Source organism: Eucyclogobius newberryi, unplaced genomic scaffold (assembly GCF_026437365.1).
Source record: "Eucyclogobius newberryi isolate DKJ021-1_F unplaced genomic scaffold, fEucNew1.0.hap1 SCAF_16, whole genome shotgun sequence".
In the NCBI taxonomy this organism is placed as follows: Eukaryota; Metazoa; Chordata; class Actinopteri; order Gobiiformes; family Gobiidae; genus Eucyclogobius; species Eucyclogobius newberryi.
This window is the reverse complement of record NW_027315790.1, coordinates 16,680,581-16,700,492: the sequence shown is the minus strand read 5'-3', so window position 1 is coordinate 16,700,492 and position 19,912 is coordinate 16,680,581. Positions and strand designations below refer to the sequence as shown.

General features: G+C 40.5%; 1 protein-coding gene across 1 annotated transcript; it reads left to right on the top strand.

Moving 5' to 3' along the window:
* Positions 1 to 3,637: 3,637 nt before the first annotated feature.
* Positions 3,638 to 5,647, top strand: LOC140361426 (heat shock factor-binding protein 1-like protein 1). Its single transcript, XM_072447137.1, has 3 exons — positions 3,638 to 3,930; positions 4,034 to 4,105; positions 5,520 to 5,647. The coding sequence occupies exons 1-3, from the start codon at positions 3,886 to 3,888 to the stop codon at positions 5,607 to 5,609; spliced, it is 207 nt and encodes a 68-aa protein (XP_072303238.1). The 5' UTR covers positions 3,638 to 3,885; the 3' UTR covers positions 5,610 to 5,647.
* The last annotated feature ends 14,265 nt before the right edge of the window (positions 5,648 to 19,912 follow it).

Here is a 19,912-nt window from a genome sequence, read left to right as displayed (position 1 = left end):
GAGACCTTGCTCAACACCCGGTCTGGAGAGACGGGAGATGGCGGAGGAGAGTGGATCGGGGATGGAAGACGTTCTGGACGGCGTGGAGGAGCAGCCTTTTCTGCCTGCACGTGCCCGGAAACGTAAAAAGTCCCTTAGCTCGTCCGAGGGTTCTGGGAATGAGCAGCAGGATGAGGCTGAAGCTATTGATATCCGGGGTGAGAGCAGAGACTGTAAGGTGATCATAAAGCTTGCACAGGATAGTGCATCCTTTAAGGAGTGGAATTCAGTGGCATTGTCAAAGAGCCTAACTGTAGCTGTGGGAGTGATCAAGAGTGCGAGTGTCCTTAGAGATGGCTCGCTGCTGGTCGTGTGCAAGGACGCGGCTCAGCAACGGAAGGCGATTGGAACTAAACGTCTGGGTGGAAAGGACATTCTTGTGTCTGATGCTGAAAGAAACACGGTCAGAGGAGTTATCGTAGGTGTCCCTACGGCGACGTCTGTGGATGAAGTTAAGGAGAATTTGACTGGAGCTACGGTGGTGGACGCTAGGCGGTTGAAGGTGACCCGGTCTGGGGTAAGATGTGACAGCTTGTCGGTAATGGTAACACTTGAAGGGAGGTGCCTGCCTAGTAAGGTGTTCATTGGGTACATGTGCTATAGCGTCAGGCCATATGTTCCGCCGCCCCTGCGTTGCTTTAAGTGCCAGCGCTTTGGGCATATTGCAGCGGTCTGTAGAGGGAAGCAAAGATGTGGTAAATGTGCAGGAGACCATGAGTATGGGAAGTGTGACGTGGGTGCAAAACTGAAGTGCTGTAACTGTGGGGAAGAACATAGCTCTGCCTTCGGGGGATGCAGGTTTAGCAAAAGAGCTGCTGAGGTGCAGAAAATAAAGGTCTCTCAAGGTATATCCTATGCAGATGCAGTCAAGAAAGTTTCAAGTAACGAGTTTAGAGTAAATACAGAGAGAGGAGCCAGCGCTGCTCCCAGCCAGGGCGAAATGAGAAAGGCCAGCGTGGCTCCCAAGAAGTGTGAAGGTTTCAAGAGTGGAGGTCCCAAGTGTGCAGGTTCCAGACTTAATGAGAATACCCTGGTTGTGGATAGAGAGGATTTTGTACTCTTTATGGTGGATGTTGTAAACTGTGCTGCTCAGACTCAAAGCAGAACTGAAAGGATCAGGATCATTGCTAAAGCTGCAGGGAGATTCCTTGGAACAAAGGAGCTTGATTGGGCAGATATAGAAAACAGGCTAAAGGCGCTAAATGGGAGTCGGAGTGATGGGGGTCTGCTTGTGGGGAGTCAGAGTGGTCAGAGTGACGAGATGGGGGTGGTCTCCTGTCCTCGCCCAGTCTCGTAGACGCACGGCTACCAAGGAGCGACATCAGTGGACATATTAAAGCCTATAGAATGAAGCCTAAAGAATAAAGCTGTACGGTGGAAGCACCGAACGTCAAAGAAGGAGAGGAAGATGAAGAAGAGTCTCCCTGGAATAAAGCCGGTTGGTCTCTGAAACAACAACAACTATTCTAGTCACAAAGACATATCATGACCTCATGGGCTTTGTAACACCAAAGCAATGGAAGGAGTACTTTTACGGACTACGACAGAGTCTGAGGACTACGACAAAGTCTGAGGAATAAAGTCTGGCGGTAATGCAACACTTGGATGCCAACCGCCATAAAACAACAACAACAACAACAACAACAACAGAGTCTTGAGGACTACGAAACGTCTGAAGAATAAAGTCTGGCGGTAATGCAACACTTGGATGCCAACCGCCATAATACAACAACAACAACAACAACAACAACAACAACAACACAACAACTATTCTAGTCACAAAAACACATCATGACCTCATGGGCTTTGTAACGCCAAAGCAATGGGAGGAGTACTTTTACGGACTACGACAGAGTCTGAGGACTACGAAACGTCTGAGGAATAAAGTCTGGCGGTAATGCAACACTCGGATGCCAACCGCCATAAAACAACAACAACAACAACAACTGACACAAACCCTGTGACTGGATCGCCAGAACGTTCCGCAGATTGAACTCCCGCCCATTATTCCGAAACCACAAGGCCAACCCGGCCCTTTCTCTATCATAAGCCTCACAGCAAATCAGCACATGCTCGACAGTCTCTGGCACCCGACAGCGACCACACAGACCGGTCGGATGTTTGCCTATCCTACTCAGTGACCAATTGAGTCCAGTATGGCCAATCCTCATGCGGGCGAAGGCCCTTTCCTCCCACGCGTTCCTGCCCATAGACCCGCAAGGACCCACACTACCCTGTATGTGATAGAGATGCCGTCCAGTAACACAGTGGCTCCAAAATTCCTGCCAAAGGCCGACCACATGACTCTTGATAACGGGCTTGATTTCAGATTTGTTTAACTCAACCGCCACATCAACTGATGGCCGCCTAAGGGAACGTTTAGCCAGTGCATCAGCCATTTCGTTACCATCCACCCCCACATGCGCAGGGACCCAAAAGAAGGAAACCCTCACATCCTTCCTGGACAGGGAGAGCATCAGACAGAAGATGCCATTCAACACATCCTGTCTGCAATCCGATTTCCCAGATTTAATGCTTTGCAATGCAGAAAGGCTGTCAGAGGCCACCACAATGCCGCAACACTGCAAAGCAGATTCCGCCCATTCCAATGCCAACCGTATCGCTATGAGTTCCGACGTGAAAACAGAAAGGCGATCTGTCAACCTCTTCTTGACCGCCAGCCCCAGGTCAGGCACAAAATAAGCGGCGCCAGTACGCCCACTCTCAGGATCCCTAGACCCGTCGGTATAAATAAACACATCACCTGAGTGCTTATCGATGAGCGCTTGAACGGCAAACTGCGGTGCCCTCCCAGCGACTCCTCTAAGCTTGCCATGCAAGCTAACATCAACAGGAGCCGGGACAAACTTCCACGGAGCTATAGCAGACAAAGCCACCGACGGGCTAACACGCAGATCACCAACCCCCGCAAGCCGCGCCTTCGCATTTCCTACCTGGCTGAAAACCATACCGCCAGCCTCACTCTGCCCCCCATCACCAGACTTTCCTTTTTCACTCTCCAAACCCCTCTTCAGAAGCACAGGAGTTCAAAGCCCACGAGTTCCAAGAATATGAGGTCTTCATCTTCTTCCTCCAACGACATCATCCACAGTGATATCAATTGTGCTTTGAGGTCTAAGACGTCTGGCGGGAATGTAACTATAGTCTATTGAATAAAGTCTAAGGAATAGTCTGGCGGTACTGTAACACTTGCGTACTAACCGCCATAAAACAACAACAACAACAACAACAACAACAACAACGACTGACATTATGAGCCCCTGATCCCTATGAGAACCTGACTGCATTATTACACAAATTTGGCATGTTTATTAAATTTAGTTTAACTCTTTGTAAACCAAATTTAAACACAAACATGTGTCTGGAGCCAGGGGCACCAAATAGTAGCAACCTTGTAGAGTAAGTTAACTACAGAAGCGTATCTATTTAAATAATTCACCTCTATTTAGGTGCATTATGAATTTGTAATTTAATTGATGTTGTTTTTAGATTGTGTACAACCAGATTGAAAAAGAAATATATATTATTAGCTTATAATAGTTTCTGTCAACCTGAGTTTACCATCTACTACGCTGAATCGTAACTATTTCTTATCAACCACCATAAAACATGACAATTTTATTTTGAAATTGTAAACTCCGTAACCGGATGTTGATGTGTCTCGTACCTTGGCTTTACATGACCAACTTGCTACAAAGTTAAGAGTGGATGACTTCGCTTTTCTGGCGTTTTCTAAATGTCTTGCTTGGATCAGTCTTCCCGTTGGTTCTTACAGTAGTCGTATTAGCCACATATCCATTCAAACAGTTGATCCTCTGATAAATAATGTCCAAAACAGACAAAAAAGTGGCGCAAGATCTGACAGAGGTGGTGAGTATGACGTCAGTGTCCCATTCAAAGACACTGCTGGGCTAGCAGATAATGTGGTTACTTTTATATCCTTTAATATTTCCTGCCTAATTGTCTTATTCAGATGGAAAAGACGATGCAGCAGCTCCAGGGAAGATTCCAAGCGATGTCCGATCAGCTGGAGTCAAAACATATCCTTCATTGTGAGTGTGTTAAAATAGCCTCCAGCAGCTCGTAGCTATCATTCATGTTTTTTAGTTCACATTCTGCTGATGAATCACATGGACGTATTATTAAAGGTCGTATTTGAGTATGATCAGTTGCTAATGGCGTAAAAACTAACCCAAAAGCGTGTATGTCCTGTCAAAAAAACAAAAACAATAATACAATGTACTACCGTGTGTGGCCACTAGAGTTCGCTTTAGTCACGGATTAATGCAGAGTACTGAACGCAACACGGACGTTTTATACTTCTCCATTCGAAATGGATAATATCATCAAGTAAAGTAAACTGTCTAAGGTAAGTAGAGTAGAAAAAAATACTTTAACTATTTCAAAATAATATTCATAGTACAATGTACAGTGGTCAAAGAAATGACTCAGTAAAAATATTGAACAAACTACTTTTTAAGTGAATATGATATCTGATTATTGTCATTGGATGGGCAAAAAAATACTTTTTAATTTAAAAGTATTAAATCCTTTACAAAACATTAAACAAAACTGAATTACTCGTAGTGTGAAGAGATACCTAAACTTTTACTCAAATTACCGTTATTCAGTAAGCGTATGCTACTTCAAGAAGTGCAATTGTATTAAAAAGTTACTCTAGTGAACAAGTTGGTGTAATCCCTTATTCGTCCAGTAGATTTCAAGATTCAATTGTAGTCAATGAAAACGGTGTCCATGACTACTAATTTACTCTAGTAAATGTAGCTGATTACTGCCCACCTCTGTGAACCCCTTTCATCTGGCTCTGTAGAATAGGCTGGTTCTCTCTTGATTTACTTTGTTAATAAGCAAATGTCCTGTATTAGGTCTTAGAGTTATTCATTCATATATCTTCTACCACTTGTTCTTGTTGGGTGTCAGGGGTGACTGAAGCCTATCCCAGTGACTTTGGGCCTTAGGCGGGGTACACCCTGGACCGGGGCCAGATTAACGCAGGGTTCACGCCCACAGTAACCCGGGAAGGCCTCCTCCCAGAGAGACCATTTGATTGAACCCATGATTTCCTTATTGAGCTTCAAGAGGTCTAACCACTCTGCCACCATGCACCCCATTCAGATGTCTCTCCAAGGTTTAGAAGCAAATAAAGATTAAAAATGCACAACAAAGACTTACCAACTATTAGATATTCATGACACATTTATCTATTTAATTAATTATTTATTTGTTGGATTTGGCAAAATGTTTTTAATAACTTTGTGGTTTATAAAGTTTCTGAACTATGTTGTAAAAATAAATGGTCATTGTAGTTGCCACATAGCTGATTGACTTGCACTGTGCTGAGAAATGGAATCAAATGAAACACTCACAGTATATTCTCTCTTTTATTTTTATCATAAGTGCTTATTAATGTACTTCATTCCTTATCTGCTGCACTGGACGCGATGGGGAACCGCATCGATGACCTGGAGAAGAACGTGTCTGAGCTGATGACCCAGGCTAGCATGGACGACCAGGCTGTGACCAAGTGACCGGTCGCACTGTGGGAGCTGTCCTCTAAACATGGTGCTGATTTCTAATGGACTTTCATGTGAACAGGACCTATATGCACTTAATGAAATTAGTTTATTCATGTGATTATTGGTGCTGTACTATAAACCATGTAACTGGGTTTGATAAGTTTGCCATGGATACTGTCAGCCACATTGGGTGATGATAGATTACATAACAGACAGGTTTTTTTTTTGGCTGTGGCTGCAGAGCCGCGACCCGGTCAAATGGCCCAGCAGTTTCAGGAACCGCGGCACTGCCATATAGCCTCATGGCTAACCCTAACCCTAACCTTGACCTTAACCTTAACCCGGCGCGGTCTAAAACAGTGCGGTCAAATAGCACAGCAGTTTCAGGAGCCACAAAAAAAAAAAAATATGGCAGTTTCGGCCGCGCGCCGCGGCTCTGTAGACACTCTCTTTTTTTTTAATACCCTGTGCTTACTGTTTTTGATGGTAAGGCCACAGTTATTTTATTACTTGGTTTATAGATTTTTAAATGAAATATATTGAACAGGCGGACTAAATATAAATATAATTTCAAAAGATTTTTTCTTTCGGGTTTGCCCAAAACGCACCACGGGAGGAGAGGGGGGGATCAAATGTATATCGCTCTCGCCAGGACCGCGCACTGGGACGGAGCGGCACCGTCACAGACTCTCGCAGGATTTTGCCGAAAAATTGCTTCACAAGCTCTTATCTTTTGACTTAATACCGCTTTTTTATATTTAATTTAATGCTATTTTGCCTTGTCGGTGGTACTTTATAAAAAAAAAATGCTAATTTATTTTATTCATATTGTAGAAATCAATAATCTAAGTGCGGCGGATCCGTAAACCAAGTAATAAAATAACCACGGCTAAGTGCAAAAAATATGTATCTAAAGCCACGGATTTACTTTTGTTATAATGCCTTAACATTATTATGACATGGACCTAAAGTATTTTTTGTACTCACATTTGTTTATAGCTATGCACATTGAATGCCAAATAAAGATTTTTATCACTTCTACTAAGCATCGATGATGAATTCTGCACCGGGTTTCAAATCATTTAACGCATTACATACTTGCGTAACCATGGTAAAACTCTTAAGTTATTTGATTGTTTCCCTCTGCTGGTTAAATACTGTTGTTAGTTTGGTACTGTCCATGGTCCTGAACGCCTTACCTATTCCAAAGACAGCGTTAAATGTTTTGGGTAGTTGGATTGTTTTGCCTGTTACATCAAATTGACATTCAGATCGTGATTTTAATTTCAATTTTTGGAATTCTTTTTCAAAATATGAAATCCTTGCATTTGTGTACAATAAATTACTTCAAAGCCAATAAAACGTGCTGAAGAGCGGGTGAAAGAATCTCCACCTACTGGCAGTTTGGAACTTAGACGGCTGGTTAACACTGAAACCCCGTCTTCCTCGTATGCCGTACTTCTTAGAACCATTTGTAATCAGTTTCTATTCCTGTAGATTAAAATGTATTACAGCAGACAGGCGGTGATGTATGTTTCAGAGCCTGAAATAACTGAGGGTTAAATTTAGAGCTAGCGCACGGATGGAGCAGGGAAATATAATCTAGTATCAATGTTTCTGGTTCTTAGATGTGGTTGTGGAAAGAGAGCAAGATATAGATAAATGAAAGCACTATTACAGGTTAAAGAAATGTAATAATAGTTGCGTTCACGTTGTAGGGTTAGAAAATGTCATTATTTCACTGTTTTTGAGGGAAATTGTCCAAACTTAAGATCCCAAAATGTTTAACAGTGGCTCCACAACCCTTCAAAGTCCTGACAACAGTTATACTCTTTTTCTGAAGCTATTGTAGAAAAAGTATTTGCATTTTGTGTTGACAGAAAAGAATCGTGATGTCTGCAATCTGAGAGTTAAACTGCACATCTCACCTTCTGATGAACGGTCCTCCAGCTCAGTTTTAGATGATACAGATAGGCAAGGCAAGTTTATTTGTAGAGCACATTTCATACACAAGGCAATTCAAAGTGCTTCACACAGCAGGAAAAATGCATTAAAATCACAAAGAAATTACAGAAACAGAAATACAATAAAATTAACTAAATAAAAAATAAAAATAAAAAACACCTTGCCAAATCCAAATTTATCTGACCACATTGGCAGGCATTATTGCATTGCTGGACCTGACCAAATGCATTTTTGATATCAGCTTTTCTAAAAAAAAAAATATATATATATATATATATATATATATATATATATAAAGAAATGACTAAATCTCCAATTGAATTCTGTCAACTGGAAAACCCTTTTAACCAATGAATGAATATGTTTCACCACTCATCCAAGTAGCTTCTTCAGTTCTGACGGCAGACGGACATCTTTTATAAAAACTGTCCATGGCACAATCTTTTCTCATTAAAAACATGCCCTCTGTATATCCATCTCCAGTGCTCAAAATACTTTGTCCCACTGTGATGTCATTAACCCTCTACTTTTCCAGATTTCTCTCCATACCTCCATTATTTTAGCACAAGTCAAATTGTTTTCACTACATTTGCAGCCTTCATTGAAGTTGGCAGGTATTGTTGTCAGCCTTGTTGGAACCGCTTCCCTCTGCTTCCATGGCTGTTTTGGAAATCACGTTGTTAATGACTGTTACTCACTGTTTTGCATAGCTATAAACCGTGAAATGTTGGTGCTATTTCTGTACCGCTGCTTACAATATTCCAGGCAGCAGAGGCTATGACAAAGGAAACAGCTGGTGGTGAGGCGCCTTTGTTTACACGCGCAGAGGGTGAATTGTGGAGAGGCTGATGGCGGTGGAGATAGAGAAGGAGAGAAAAAAGCTGGGCTGAGGCGATGTGTATTTTCACTTCAAAAGACAGCTCAGATTAAAGCGCACCAGGAATCAAAGATCCGCAGGTGGTTGTGGCTCACACAGGCGTCTCCCCAAAACACAGTGTACCAGTTTATACTCGTTTGTGAAAGAGAGAAATCTATCTACTTTGATTCTTCATTTGTTACGATTCGTCTGTTCTTTGGTGTAAATGAAAGCGTTGCGGATTTAACAGGAATGACCTTGGAGGTGGCGGCAGATGGTGCGGTGAGCGGAGTGGCTTTGATGTCGGAAAGTTTTTTTTTATTTATTTTTTTTGCGTTGTGGAGTTACAGGCTAGGGAGTTGTTCCAAGATCAGAGAGCGATGTTTAGCCCGCAAAATAAAAAAAATGTGTGATTTGTTTATTGGCTCCTTTTCATTTAATTTCAAGTTCATGATAATAATTACGCTTCTGTTGTACGTGACTGCTGAACAAAACTGATGATTTTAAGTGCATGTGACAGGTTTGACTGCACATTTCACAAAAACGTAGTAGCAAAACTGATTATATTTAGGATCTTACAAATAACTTTGCCTATTTTTCCCGTTCGACTGTTTTGGTGACATTTATAACTGTACTTCCTGGTTGGACATGAGCATAAGGTAAATCCACTACCCACAATCATAATGTTAACAAAGGCCAAAATCCATATAAATGACACAATATTTATGATTTGACAAGCAAGAATACATCATAAAGCATCATACATTTTTCTGTTAAATGATTGCTTAAACTGTCAAAATGTATTGGTAAATTGCTTGTACATTGTGTGTGCATTTTGAGGGAATATTGTTTATTGCTAACAGACGGATGTGTTCTGTTTAGAACTCAGCTCGACTTTCTATAATTTTTCACTTTAATTTAGATTTTATTTCTTCACAAACTGCCACTTGATGTAAAATTATGATAAATATTTACCACAGGTCCAATCCCACCAAACTAAGTAGTAATAACTAGGACAACACGAAAACTTGTCATATGTAACTACTGGTGCAAACACATATATAGAACAGTATATATAGGAAAATAAATGTCAAACTAAACTCAGAAAAAAGATAATCATAACATTTCAGTGGAACTAGTAAAGTGAGATTACTGCCTGCTTTAGTTCTGAAAGCAGCCGGATGACTCAGCCTGTTGTGGACTAATAACTGTTGCTGTTAGACAGTGTTTGTGCACTTAATTTGTAGGTTTCTGTGATGTACAAAAATACTCATGCCTGAAACAGACGGAAAAATAAAACCTTTTCAGAAAACCAGTGTTTTTTATTACATTTTTTTGTTCCCTTCTCGATCACACTTGACAACTTTAAATGCTTGACTACCAATCCATGCCACCGGTCCTACAGCCACACAGTGGATGAAGTGTCTTGCTCAATGGAAATTGCAGTATGAATCAACATCAACCATTTATAATTTACACATTTGACAAACAGTGTATTTCATTGCAAATCGTTCCGAATAATCCATATGTTTGGCATACATCTTTTCCATTGTTCCTCAGTCTGCTCCGTATCCCATTACCCTCACCTCTCTCTCAGAAATAGGCGTGTCTTTGTCCGTCAGCATCCAGCCTGGCTCCGTCTCCATGGCTACGGGGTCAACCTGGCAGTCGTCATGGCAGTAACTTGTGCCAATGCTGCTGCACTGTTCAGGTTGTGGATAAACTGAGAAAAAGAAAACAGAAGAAATGAAAGTGTCAAACAGCAACATGTGTTTTGATTTGAAAAGTGGATCAAAAAGAAATGTTGTTCTTTAGAAAACACATGCTTTTTACCTGTAATTAGTTCTGAACTATAGGTAGATCATCATTTTATACTTTGTTAATATTAAACCACAATTATAACATCTTCTAGACAAACAGTATGTGTTTTAGCATCAGGACAACAGGGTGCAACTTGTGCCTCAGGATGGAAACTATATGGATGGATTTGGATTGGAGAATAAGACAGTACAATAATAAGATGAAGGGCACAACTGTAATTCCACTATCTTTATTCTGTTTGTACACTATGTAATATTTCTCATGGATGGATGCGCCATTTTTGCATTTATTCAATTTAAAGGGTATTTGTGACTGAAAAATAAACCTTCTTACTGTGAGTGGGGCCATATTTCACCAGATCAGGGGCCTCATTTATAGGGGGGTGCATAGGCCGCCCTCTGCGCCATCTGTGGTGTTGTGCAGGACCCACTGATTATCGACTCAGGTTTAGGTAAATCTCATTCATAACTTTACACGGCCCATATCGTTTTGGAGGTGTGGAGAGGGCGGGACGTGACCTGGGGGGATGTGACCTGGGGGGATGTGACCTGGGGGGACGTGACCTGGGGGGACGTGACCTGGGTTCACGTGCGCAGATTCCAGCTGCGGGTGGGATCTATAAAGCACAAATGTTGTTGTGGAGAGCGCATAAAGGGTTTTATAAAACAGAAGTTTGATGGCTCAAGCCTTTAGTGGCCACTTGGACTATGCACTTACTATGCAAAATTCTACACAGTGCTACATAGATGTGGCCCCTGACCTGTAACGGTCTCCATGGGTAGGTTTAATGCCATATTAACACACATAACATTCCAGGCAAAGCATAACATCTTTATGGAGAGACGCTGTTGCCAGACACTCCATCAGAAAAGTAACATAGTCCACCTATAAAGACTGTAAACACATAACCTGTCCAGTCCTGTAACAAATCTGCCGCTGCTACAAGTTTACGTACAACATATTGTGAAAGCCAAATAAACCTTCCTCACAGTTTAGTTTAGTATTGTTGCCAAAGGTGAGCATTACCAGAAGAGGTGTGCAGGCATAATGAGCGTATGGTGGATGCTTGAATGGAGTCTAATGAATCCTTGCAGATGCATTCAGGTGTTAAGCATCCCACTGTTGCCCTCCCTCTCATTACCACACATAATTAAGAATCTGTCATACATCCTCCCTTCCTCCTCTCCTTTGGTTTTTGTCCTCTCCCGCCCCTGCTACTCCCCCATATGAATCCATTGTCCTATATTAGGCTGCTCACCACTAGCCTCCCCTGCCCACCCTTCATCTTCATAATTTCTCCCTGTCGGCTTCCTTTTTCAACTCTTCTATGATTAAACGCCCCACTGCCCATGGTGGTACATCCATTGGTCTGGGTAAAGACAGGGTCATTAGCACTAGTGAGGTCCAGCAACACAGAGATGAGACCTATTAGGACTCTAAAAGGGGGAACTGCTACAGGAAAAGAGGGTATGAAGTTTGAACATGTTTTAACATATTGGACTCTCCTATAATGAGCAATTCAATGATATTTTATGGAAGAAGTCTTGTTGAATTCTACTCTGCCAGTTGCTATGGATACTGGACAAATAAAGGATTATAACCATGGGGCCAAAAGTAGTATACGGGACGGTTTTGACTGCTCATTATCACGTGATGTTGCTGTGACGGGTTTTGTCTGCTGATTTACACTGGTTTTGGTTTTGTCTTCCGAGGACGACCCCGCTATCTGCAGTCCAACTTATTTAGGCTGTAGTATCCAAGGTGTGGGAGAGTAAAAATCCCCCCTTTTCCTGGTTTATAGTCATGTTTCTGTATTTCATTTGCCTCAGTAGCCAATTGCCACAGCAACATCACGCAACACTCTGAAGAAGATTGACGTAGGCTATATGAGTGTTTGATTCCCGCTCTAACTATACTGTTGTTGTTATCTTGAACACGTCAATTCATCCACTTTGGCTGTGGGAATGGATGTGTAAGTACAGTAAGTGTTCTGGTCAGAGATGACAAATGTCCCAGGGAAGCTGCAGCGGAACATTGATTGTCACTTGGGAAACTCCTCCAAAAGGTGGTAGAGAATGACCAAGCTAAGATCTTGTGTGTCAGCTACAGACTGACAGAATGGTAATGGCAAACCAACCAGACATTGTGGTAGTGGATAAACAGCAGAGGAAAGCTGTTGTGGTTGACGTGGCAACACCAAATTATGGTAACATCAGGAAAAAGGGTTAGGGAGAAATATCAAGGGCTCAGAGAAGAGCTGTATAAGGCGTGGAAGGTGAAGGCCAAAGTGGTGCCCGTGGTCATCGGAGCACTTGGGGCAGTGACCCCCAAACTGGGGGAGTGGCTACAACAGATCCTGGAAAAACATCAGACATCTCAGTCCATAAAAGTGCAGTGCAGGAACAGAAAAGATACTGCGCAGAACCATCAAGCTCCCAGGCCTCTGGAGGAGGACCCAAGTCATTTAGCACACTTTTTCAGTATCATTTATTCCAGACAGGTATAAGTGTCATTCTGCCATAATCAATTTAGTAAGAAACCACTTTAATCAAGATTAATCAACTGTGCGTTGAACCTTAACCATAATCACCATCCTGAACAAATTGTGGGTTTGAAAGTGCATCGATTTAGACTCAGACTGAAAAAATGAGGCCTAGGTTTTAATTGCCAATTAGAACTGTGTAAACCTTTCAGTTTTTCAGTCACTTCTCTGATAGCGATGACAGACAGACAGAGAAAGATATTTTCACAGAAGAGTGATTACGTTAATCATCCCGCAATCATCTACGCAACTGTTATATGTATTGTATATATTTTCTTCGTTAAAATACACACAAACTTTTCATATTTTCAGTTTGTTCAGGGAGAACTGAAAAACAAAGAAAATCAAAGTACCTCTAAAATGCGCCCATGCTAACCACTCAACAGTCCTGTATTTGTCCAAGTGAAAGCAAAATGGCAAATCCTGACCTACAATAGAGAGATCACTACAAGACATTTTCACTATGCCATTAAATTTGAACAGGAAAAAGAAGAAAAATAAAAAAGGTTATTAAAAGAAAGGATAAAAGAATGTCATCAGTCTGGATTAAAAGGGCAAACGGTTTCTGTTTTGACAGCTGCAGAATGAGACTGTAACGTTGTTGAGAAATGTTCTTTCTGACTTTATTTCAAATTGTTACAAAGGCAGGTGTTTGAGTCTTTTGTCAGCGCTTGTTATTGGGCTCATGGTCGTCATCTAAAGGTCGGTTCTTTTAGGAAAGACTATTGTTTTTGAAATTTTGTATTCATGAAAAAAAAAAGCTTTGACACAGAGGAAGCCATGTTTATTTTTGGCCCCAGTAGTAACACCTGCGTCATGTTACAGATCCACGGAGGAGACAACCTTACAGCAGTAATGACAGTAATGGGCAGTTTGTAACATGTTCCACGTCTCAAGCTGGTCACAGTGAGCAATGTCATTTTACAATCACAGGAAAGTTCAAAGAAAGAGAAAATATGGGCTGTTTTTTGTATATTTCGTGATTTTGAGGTCAAATTAAATAAAAAAAATAAATAAAAATAGGATTTACAGTGCTGTCACTACAACCAATTTAGTTTGAAATCATTAGAGCTTTCTACAATTGACTTAAAGCGGCTTTGAAAGTTCTATTGACTTTTACAAACACTAATATCAACTTATATCTTATGTGTGAAACATGAGCTAACATGAGGACAACATTAGGACAGCATGGTCTTAAGTGCCGTTAATAGCTGCAATAACTATATTATTACGATATTTTCATATACATTTGTACACAATCATTCCACTTCTACTAAAGCAATGTATTGAGTCAAAATAAAAACTGAGAATAAATCAAGTCTAATTATACTACGTCTGTAATTAAAATACAATTAAGACTATTCAGAATTTAAAGTACAGACACAATTTCAAAATATAGAAAATACATGAACTGCACTGACCCGTAAATTGAGACAGGAGGCAAATGTGTCCGTTGTGAGCCGTGGAAAGGTCAATTAGACAGTTAGCGACCTGTCATCCTGTCGAATTACAAAGTACTGACACTGGCCATGATGCAGCTCTGAATTGCATTATCGCTTGCCATCTCGCCCAATGTGAAGACTCAATTGGCTCATGTCCAGGGAATAGACGCCAAATTAAATACTAGCACTTCTGTGTCCTTATTAGTCTGCTGTGTAGGATTGTCCCAAAGTGTTCTTTTAGTTGATTAAATTAAAAATAAACAGAATTTGTGGTCACGTGATTGTAGGGTTTTAAATTGCATAATGTTACAGCACTCCAATAATTAGTAGTTTTGTTTTGTTTTAATCTGGGGTGGATTAAATGTATCTATTGTGTGTCAAATAATAATCATAATAATAATAATAATAATAATAATAATAATATATTTCTCTTCTGTATTAGAAAAAAATGTGTGCTCAATTTTTAGATTTAATTTATGTGAAAAAAAATTTCAAGGCTATTTACTATATTTAACTTCCAATTCTAGACCTTTTCAGCAGAGTAAGTGGGTGATAGGGTCAAGCCAAGTGGCCAACTTCACAGAGCTAAAGGGCTGGATAGATGTTGATATGGTGACAGAGGGAGGGAGAGATGAAAGAGAGAAGACACAGATGAGAGGGTTGTCTCCCATGGCAACAGGGTGGACACAGACTCAGGTCATGAATATTCATGGGCCAAAGAGGCGTGTTTCAATTAGAGGTGATTTATTAAATGAACTCACAGAATATCATCAATTATTATTTTAATTAGATCTATGTAATCATTTGAAAAGCAGCATATGTTAATATTTTTTAAATAACATTCTGGGTTACTCATTTTTTATATATGTAATTTAAGTAAGCAATTGGTCAAAATGATACAACCAAACAACAGCCTATAAATGATATGTCTATATTACTTGAATAGACAAGTCTTTGAACATTGTATTTCTTTCTCCCAAGTCCAAATGGTGCAAATGCAAAATCATCCACAATCTGACTCCGCTGACGTCTGAGTTCATTCTTCAGTCTTCAGATTTCTTGTCTTATCAGCTCCCCATGGAGCTGATAAGACAAGAAACCTTTTTTTACCTTATCCAGAGAAGTGGTTTAAAAAAAATAAATAAAACTGACACTAACTGACATATTTATATGTATTTCATTCATGTATATTTTGTGGGAACTGTAATGTACAAAATGTGCCTGCGCAACATTATGTATTCATAAACTAGATAATATTGTAATTTTAATATTTAAGCAGTTTCTGCTATATTTGCACTGGTAATATAAGGTGTGATAGGGACGAGGTGTGAGTGAATAACTGACTGAATCGTGGCCTCTCCTTCCCTCTTCTCTTCACCCCCCTCAGAGCTCTCCTCATCCCACCGTGAGTGAATCAAACTCTGATCTCTTTCATGTTTCCAAACACACACAGGTTGTAATATGATACCTGCATCACAAGTGTGTGAGTGAGTGTGCTAACCTCAAATATTGGTGCAACAATAGCTCTGATTTGAAGGTTGGCAGCATTAACATTGATAGAGTGGTCAGACAGTCACTGGCCCACAAGTTGGAAGTTCAATCCCAGCTACCAAACATTACATTGTGTGCTCTTGTGCCACTGCAATTTGAGGTTGCGTCACCTGCTTTTCTTCATGGAGATAATGTAGATATGTATGATACTGTGCAACATTACATAGTGCGCCTTTAAGATAATAGTAAATGAGACATGCTTTTTTCCGGTTATTTAGTGCTTAGTATTGAGCAATTTCTTAAGCAGATAATTTCTTGATTGCTTCTTCATAGAAGAATTATTTGCATATTGTAATTTAAATGCTTTTATTTTGTTTAAGTTTGTGACATTTTAGAACACTACATAACCCTAATCCTATCATTTGTAGTCTGCATTTATAAAATAATAGGAATCAAGTACAAGGATCTGATAGAGGGTGGATGAAAACAGGAAGCACTCAAGCCTCAGTGGCAGGACAAAAGAGGATTACTAAAACATGCAAGAATCTCAAATCAAAAAACAACTTTGAGTACATTAATGATGAGGAAACACAATTTTTAACAAAGATCATCAAGTTTATTTTGCATAATATGTCCCATTTAGCAACATTTTGACTGGTGACTGTTTGAGGTTTTCCTTAGATCCAAACACATCCAGGCAGTTTCCTGTGTTTCTGTTTTAGTCCATGTGACGGATGAGCACCTTGGACTGAAGGACGAGCACAAAGGACCAGTCGATGCAGTGGGACAGCGAGGCTGATAGACATTTGCTCCAGAGGTTAAGCCACTCCCACGTCAAGCTGCAGCGACCTTGACTGAACTGCAGCGGGGGGAGGCTATTTATACGTTTGCTAATGACCATTACAGGCTGTTAATTGTGTCTGATTACACTGTATCAAGCCATTACAGGAGTGTACTAACAGTAATGTTTTGTTTTTTAAATATTAATTTAGACTGCCATTTTTAATTATGTCAATCCTGACCGCATTTTTTTTTTAAAAGTTGATCCTCCCAAAAAAGTTCTAAATGCAGCCTGAACGTGTCATACATTTGTATGAAAGTACAACCTGTTGAACGTGAGTCAATTGTATTTTATTTCATGCAGATCTACAGATAATAAATCAAACTAACGAACTAACCCACCACAGCTAAAAGGCTAAATTTGTTCAAACAATCATATCATTTATTTTTTGCCCTCATGTTTTGTAAAAGTGTACTACATTTCCAGTACAAAATCAAAAGTGATATAGATTACTGCTTTAGGTATCTGTACTTTCCTTTCCTACATTTGAGATTAGATATCTGTACTTTCTATTGCATTACATTTGTAATCATTGTCTTATGGTTTGAGAATTGGCTGAAGGATTTATTTGAAAAACTGCCTTCGTTGTTAGAGTTCCAATTTTGGACAAACAAAATTGGGACGTAAAAAAACTATGAAAAATGCTTCTGATGACCAATAATCAGGACAATTTGACACTTTACGTAGAATTGAGACACACTGGTCGCACTTGTCAGGGTGAGAATGCATTTTTTCAAGGTATTTAGGCCCGAGCGCCACAAGCTGGCGAGAGGCCTATTACGCCCCGTAGTATTAGGAAAATGGAACATTACCGTTGTAAACGGGCGAAGCCCGTGCAAAAGTTCGCACTAAACGAGCACTTTACATTGGGATGTTTCGCGGTCGTCATCCCCATATAAAGCACTCATTTGCGCTAAGTACCTCACGAATACGTTCCCCATCTCTTGCATGTTCCGTGCATATAAGCATGTAATGTAAAAAATGAACATTATTACTGTATAGAGGGCCAAAAACACAAAGTGGGCGGAGCCCACTCAAAATTAACAAAAGTACCCGTCAGTGACCAGGGACCCACACCATGAGGTAGGAAAGCGCGAGCGCTTTCCGAAAATGTATAGTTTATGATATTTGGAAAATGGGAAACATTGTTTTCGCATCGGAATATTTCTTCTTCTTCTTCTTCTTCTTCTTCTTCTTCTTCTTCTTCTTCTTCTTCTTCTTCTTCTTCTTCTTCTTCTTCTTCTTCTTCTTCTTCTTCTTCTTCTTCTTCTTCTTCTTCTTCTTCTTCTTCTTCTTCTTCTTCTTCTTCTTCTTCTTCTTCTTCTTCTTCTTCTTCTTCTTCTTCTTCTTCTTCTTCTTCTTCTTCTTCTTCTTCTTCTTCTTCTTCTTCTTCTTCTTCTTCTTCTTCTTCTTCTTCTTCTTCTTCTTCTTCTTCTTCTTCTTCTTCTTCTTCTTCTTCTTCTTCTTCTTCTTCTTCTTCTTCTTCTCTTCTTCTTCTTCTTCTTCTTCTTCTTCTTCTTCTTCTTCTTCTTCTTCTTCTTCTTCTTCTTCTTCTTCTTCTTCTTCTTCTTCTTCTTCTTCTTCTTCTTCTTCTTCTTCTTCTTCTTCTTCTTCTTCTTCTTCTTCTTCTTCTTCTTCTTCTTCTTCTTCTTCTTCTTCTTCTTCTTCTTCTTCTTCTTCTTCTTCTTCTTCTTCTTCTTCTTCTTCTTCTTCTTCTTCTTCTTCTTCTTCTTCTTCTTCTTCTTCTTCTTCTTCTTCTTCTTCTTCTTCTTCTTCTTCTTCTTCTTCTTCTTCTTCTTCTTCTTCTTCATTGACGAAAAGTCACAAAAATGTTCACATCTCTAAAAATCGTGCCTCTCTACATTCTGGCTATTTCCCTTTTCTAAAATAAAAAAAATGGCGCGTCAGCGCCCCAAATGTACCAAAAATGCATTGAGAGATGGGAAATGACCCAAAAAAAATCTGATCGTAGAATCATGAAATTTGGCGCAGAGGTAGATGGTGACAAGAGAAGTAAAAAATATTATTACGGCAACGCCGTCCGCCCAACCAAATGTCGGCCATATTGCTTCAAAAATGGCTAAACATGACTTCGGAGTTTTTCCAAACGTCGTACTTTTACGAACTCCTCCCAGGGCGTTGGCCATAAAAAGCTGAAATTTGGTGAAAATGCTACTGAGGAGTGGGACATCAAAAGTTATCCAAATTACATTGATACCTCTCACGGTCTCTGTGCGGCGAAGCCGCAAACTGTAGCAAGAATTTCAGAAATCTCCCAAATTTAACATTTCTGCCGTTTGCGCAGATAAAGTCCGAATTGCGTCAAATTAGAATCAGTTGTTAAACTCTTTGCCACAGCGCCCCCTACAGATTTTATATGGAGGTTAAATATTTAGTTTTGCGAAATTATATGAAATTTGACACACAACTCAATTTTGGCATCCCCATCAAAAAAGTCAATGAGACCCATGTCATAATTGTTATGGCGTTGCCGTAACGATGACCGAAACCTTCCATGTTATTCCAATGGGGAAATCGCCAGAACATGTTTACACTTTAGACTTTCACAAACTCCTCTTAGGGCGTTAGACATATTAACCTGAAATTTGGTGAGACTCATCTTCAGGGGTGGACCATCAAAAGTTATCCACATTTTTATTCAAAGAGTCACGGTGTCTGTGCGGCAAAGCCGCACATTTTGCCAAGAATTCAAAATAAAATTGCTTTTTGATGGTAAAACAAAGGGGAGAAGATGTGACAGCGTCACAGATTCAGCAGTAAGCGTAATAAAAGGACAATTGGGGCGCGTTAGCGCCCCCTCCTCTTGCGGCGTGGCGGCGGCGTAGCGAGGGCCGATCATTGCCGCTTGCGGCTATATTTTATAATTACATTCTAAGACTCAGATCTTACCATCACCACAGGATCGCCACAGGGCTGTGCGCTTTCTCCTCTGCTCTTCTTCTTGTACACAAACTGCTGCCCCTCCAGACATAATTCTGTAAAACTGATCAAGTTTTACCATCCTCATCGGGCTCATCTTAGACGAGGATGAGTCTGTCTACAGGAGGGAGGTGGACCGGCTGGTGTCCTGGTGCAGGGGTAACAACCTGGAGCTCAAAACCCAGAAGACAGTGGAGATGATGGTGGACTTCAGGAAAGTCACAGCCCCCCTGGCCTGTCTTGCCCTAACATCACCACTGTAGCCTCCTTCTGCTTCCTCGGGACCACCATCAGACAAGATGTGACAAGTGGGAACCCACCATCAGCTCCCTCATCAAGAAGGCCCAGCAGAGGATGTATTTATTTCCTGCTGCAGCTGAGGAAAGCAAAGCTGCCAGTGGAGATGATGGTGCAGTT

Bases quoted from the DNA above. Each gene is read 5' to 3' on its own strand.
- LOC140361426 (XM_072447137.1), top strand. From the start codon at position 3,886: ATGTCCAAAACAGACAAAAAAGTGGCGCAAGATCTGACAGAGGTG. The intron at 3,931-4,033 runs GTGAGTATGACG...TGTCTTATTCAG, and splicing joins CGCAAGATCTGACAGAGGTG to ATGGAAAAGACGATGCAGCA. The intron at 4,106-5,519 runs CTTCATTGTGAG...GCTGCACTGGAC, and splicing joins AGCTGGAGTCAAAACATATC to GCGATGGGGAACCGCATCGA.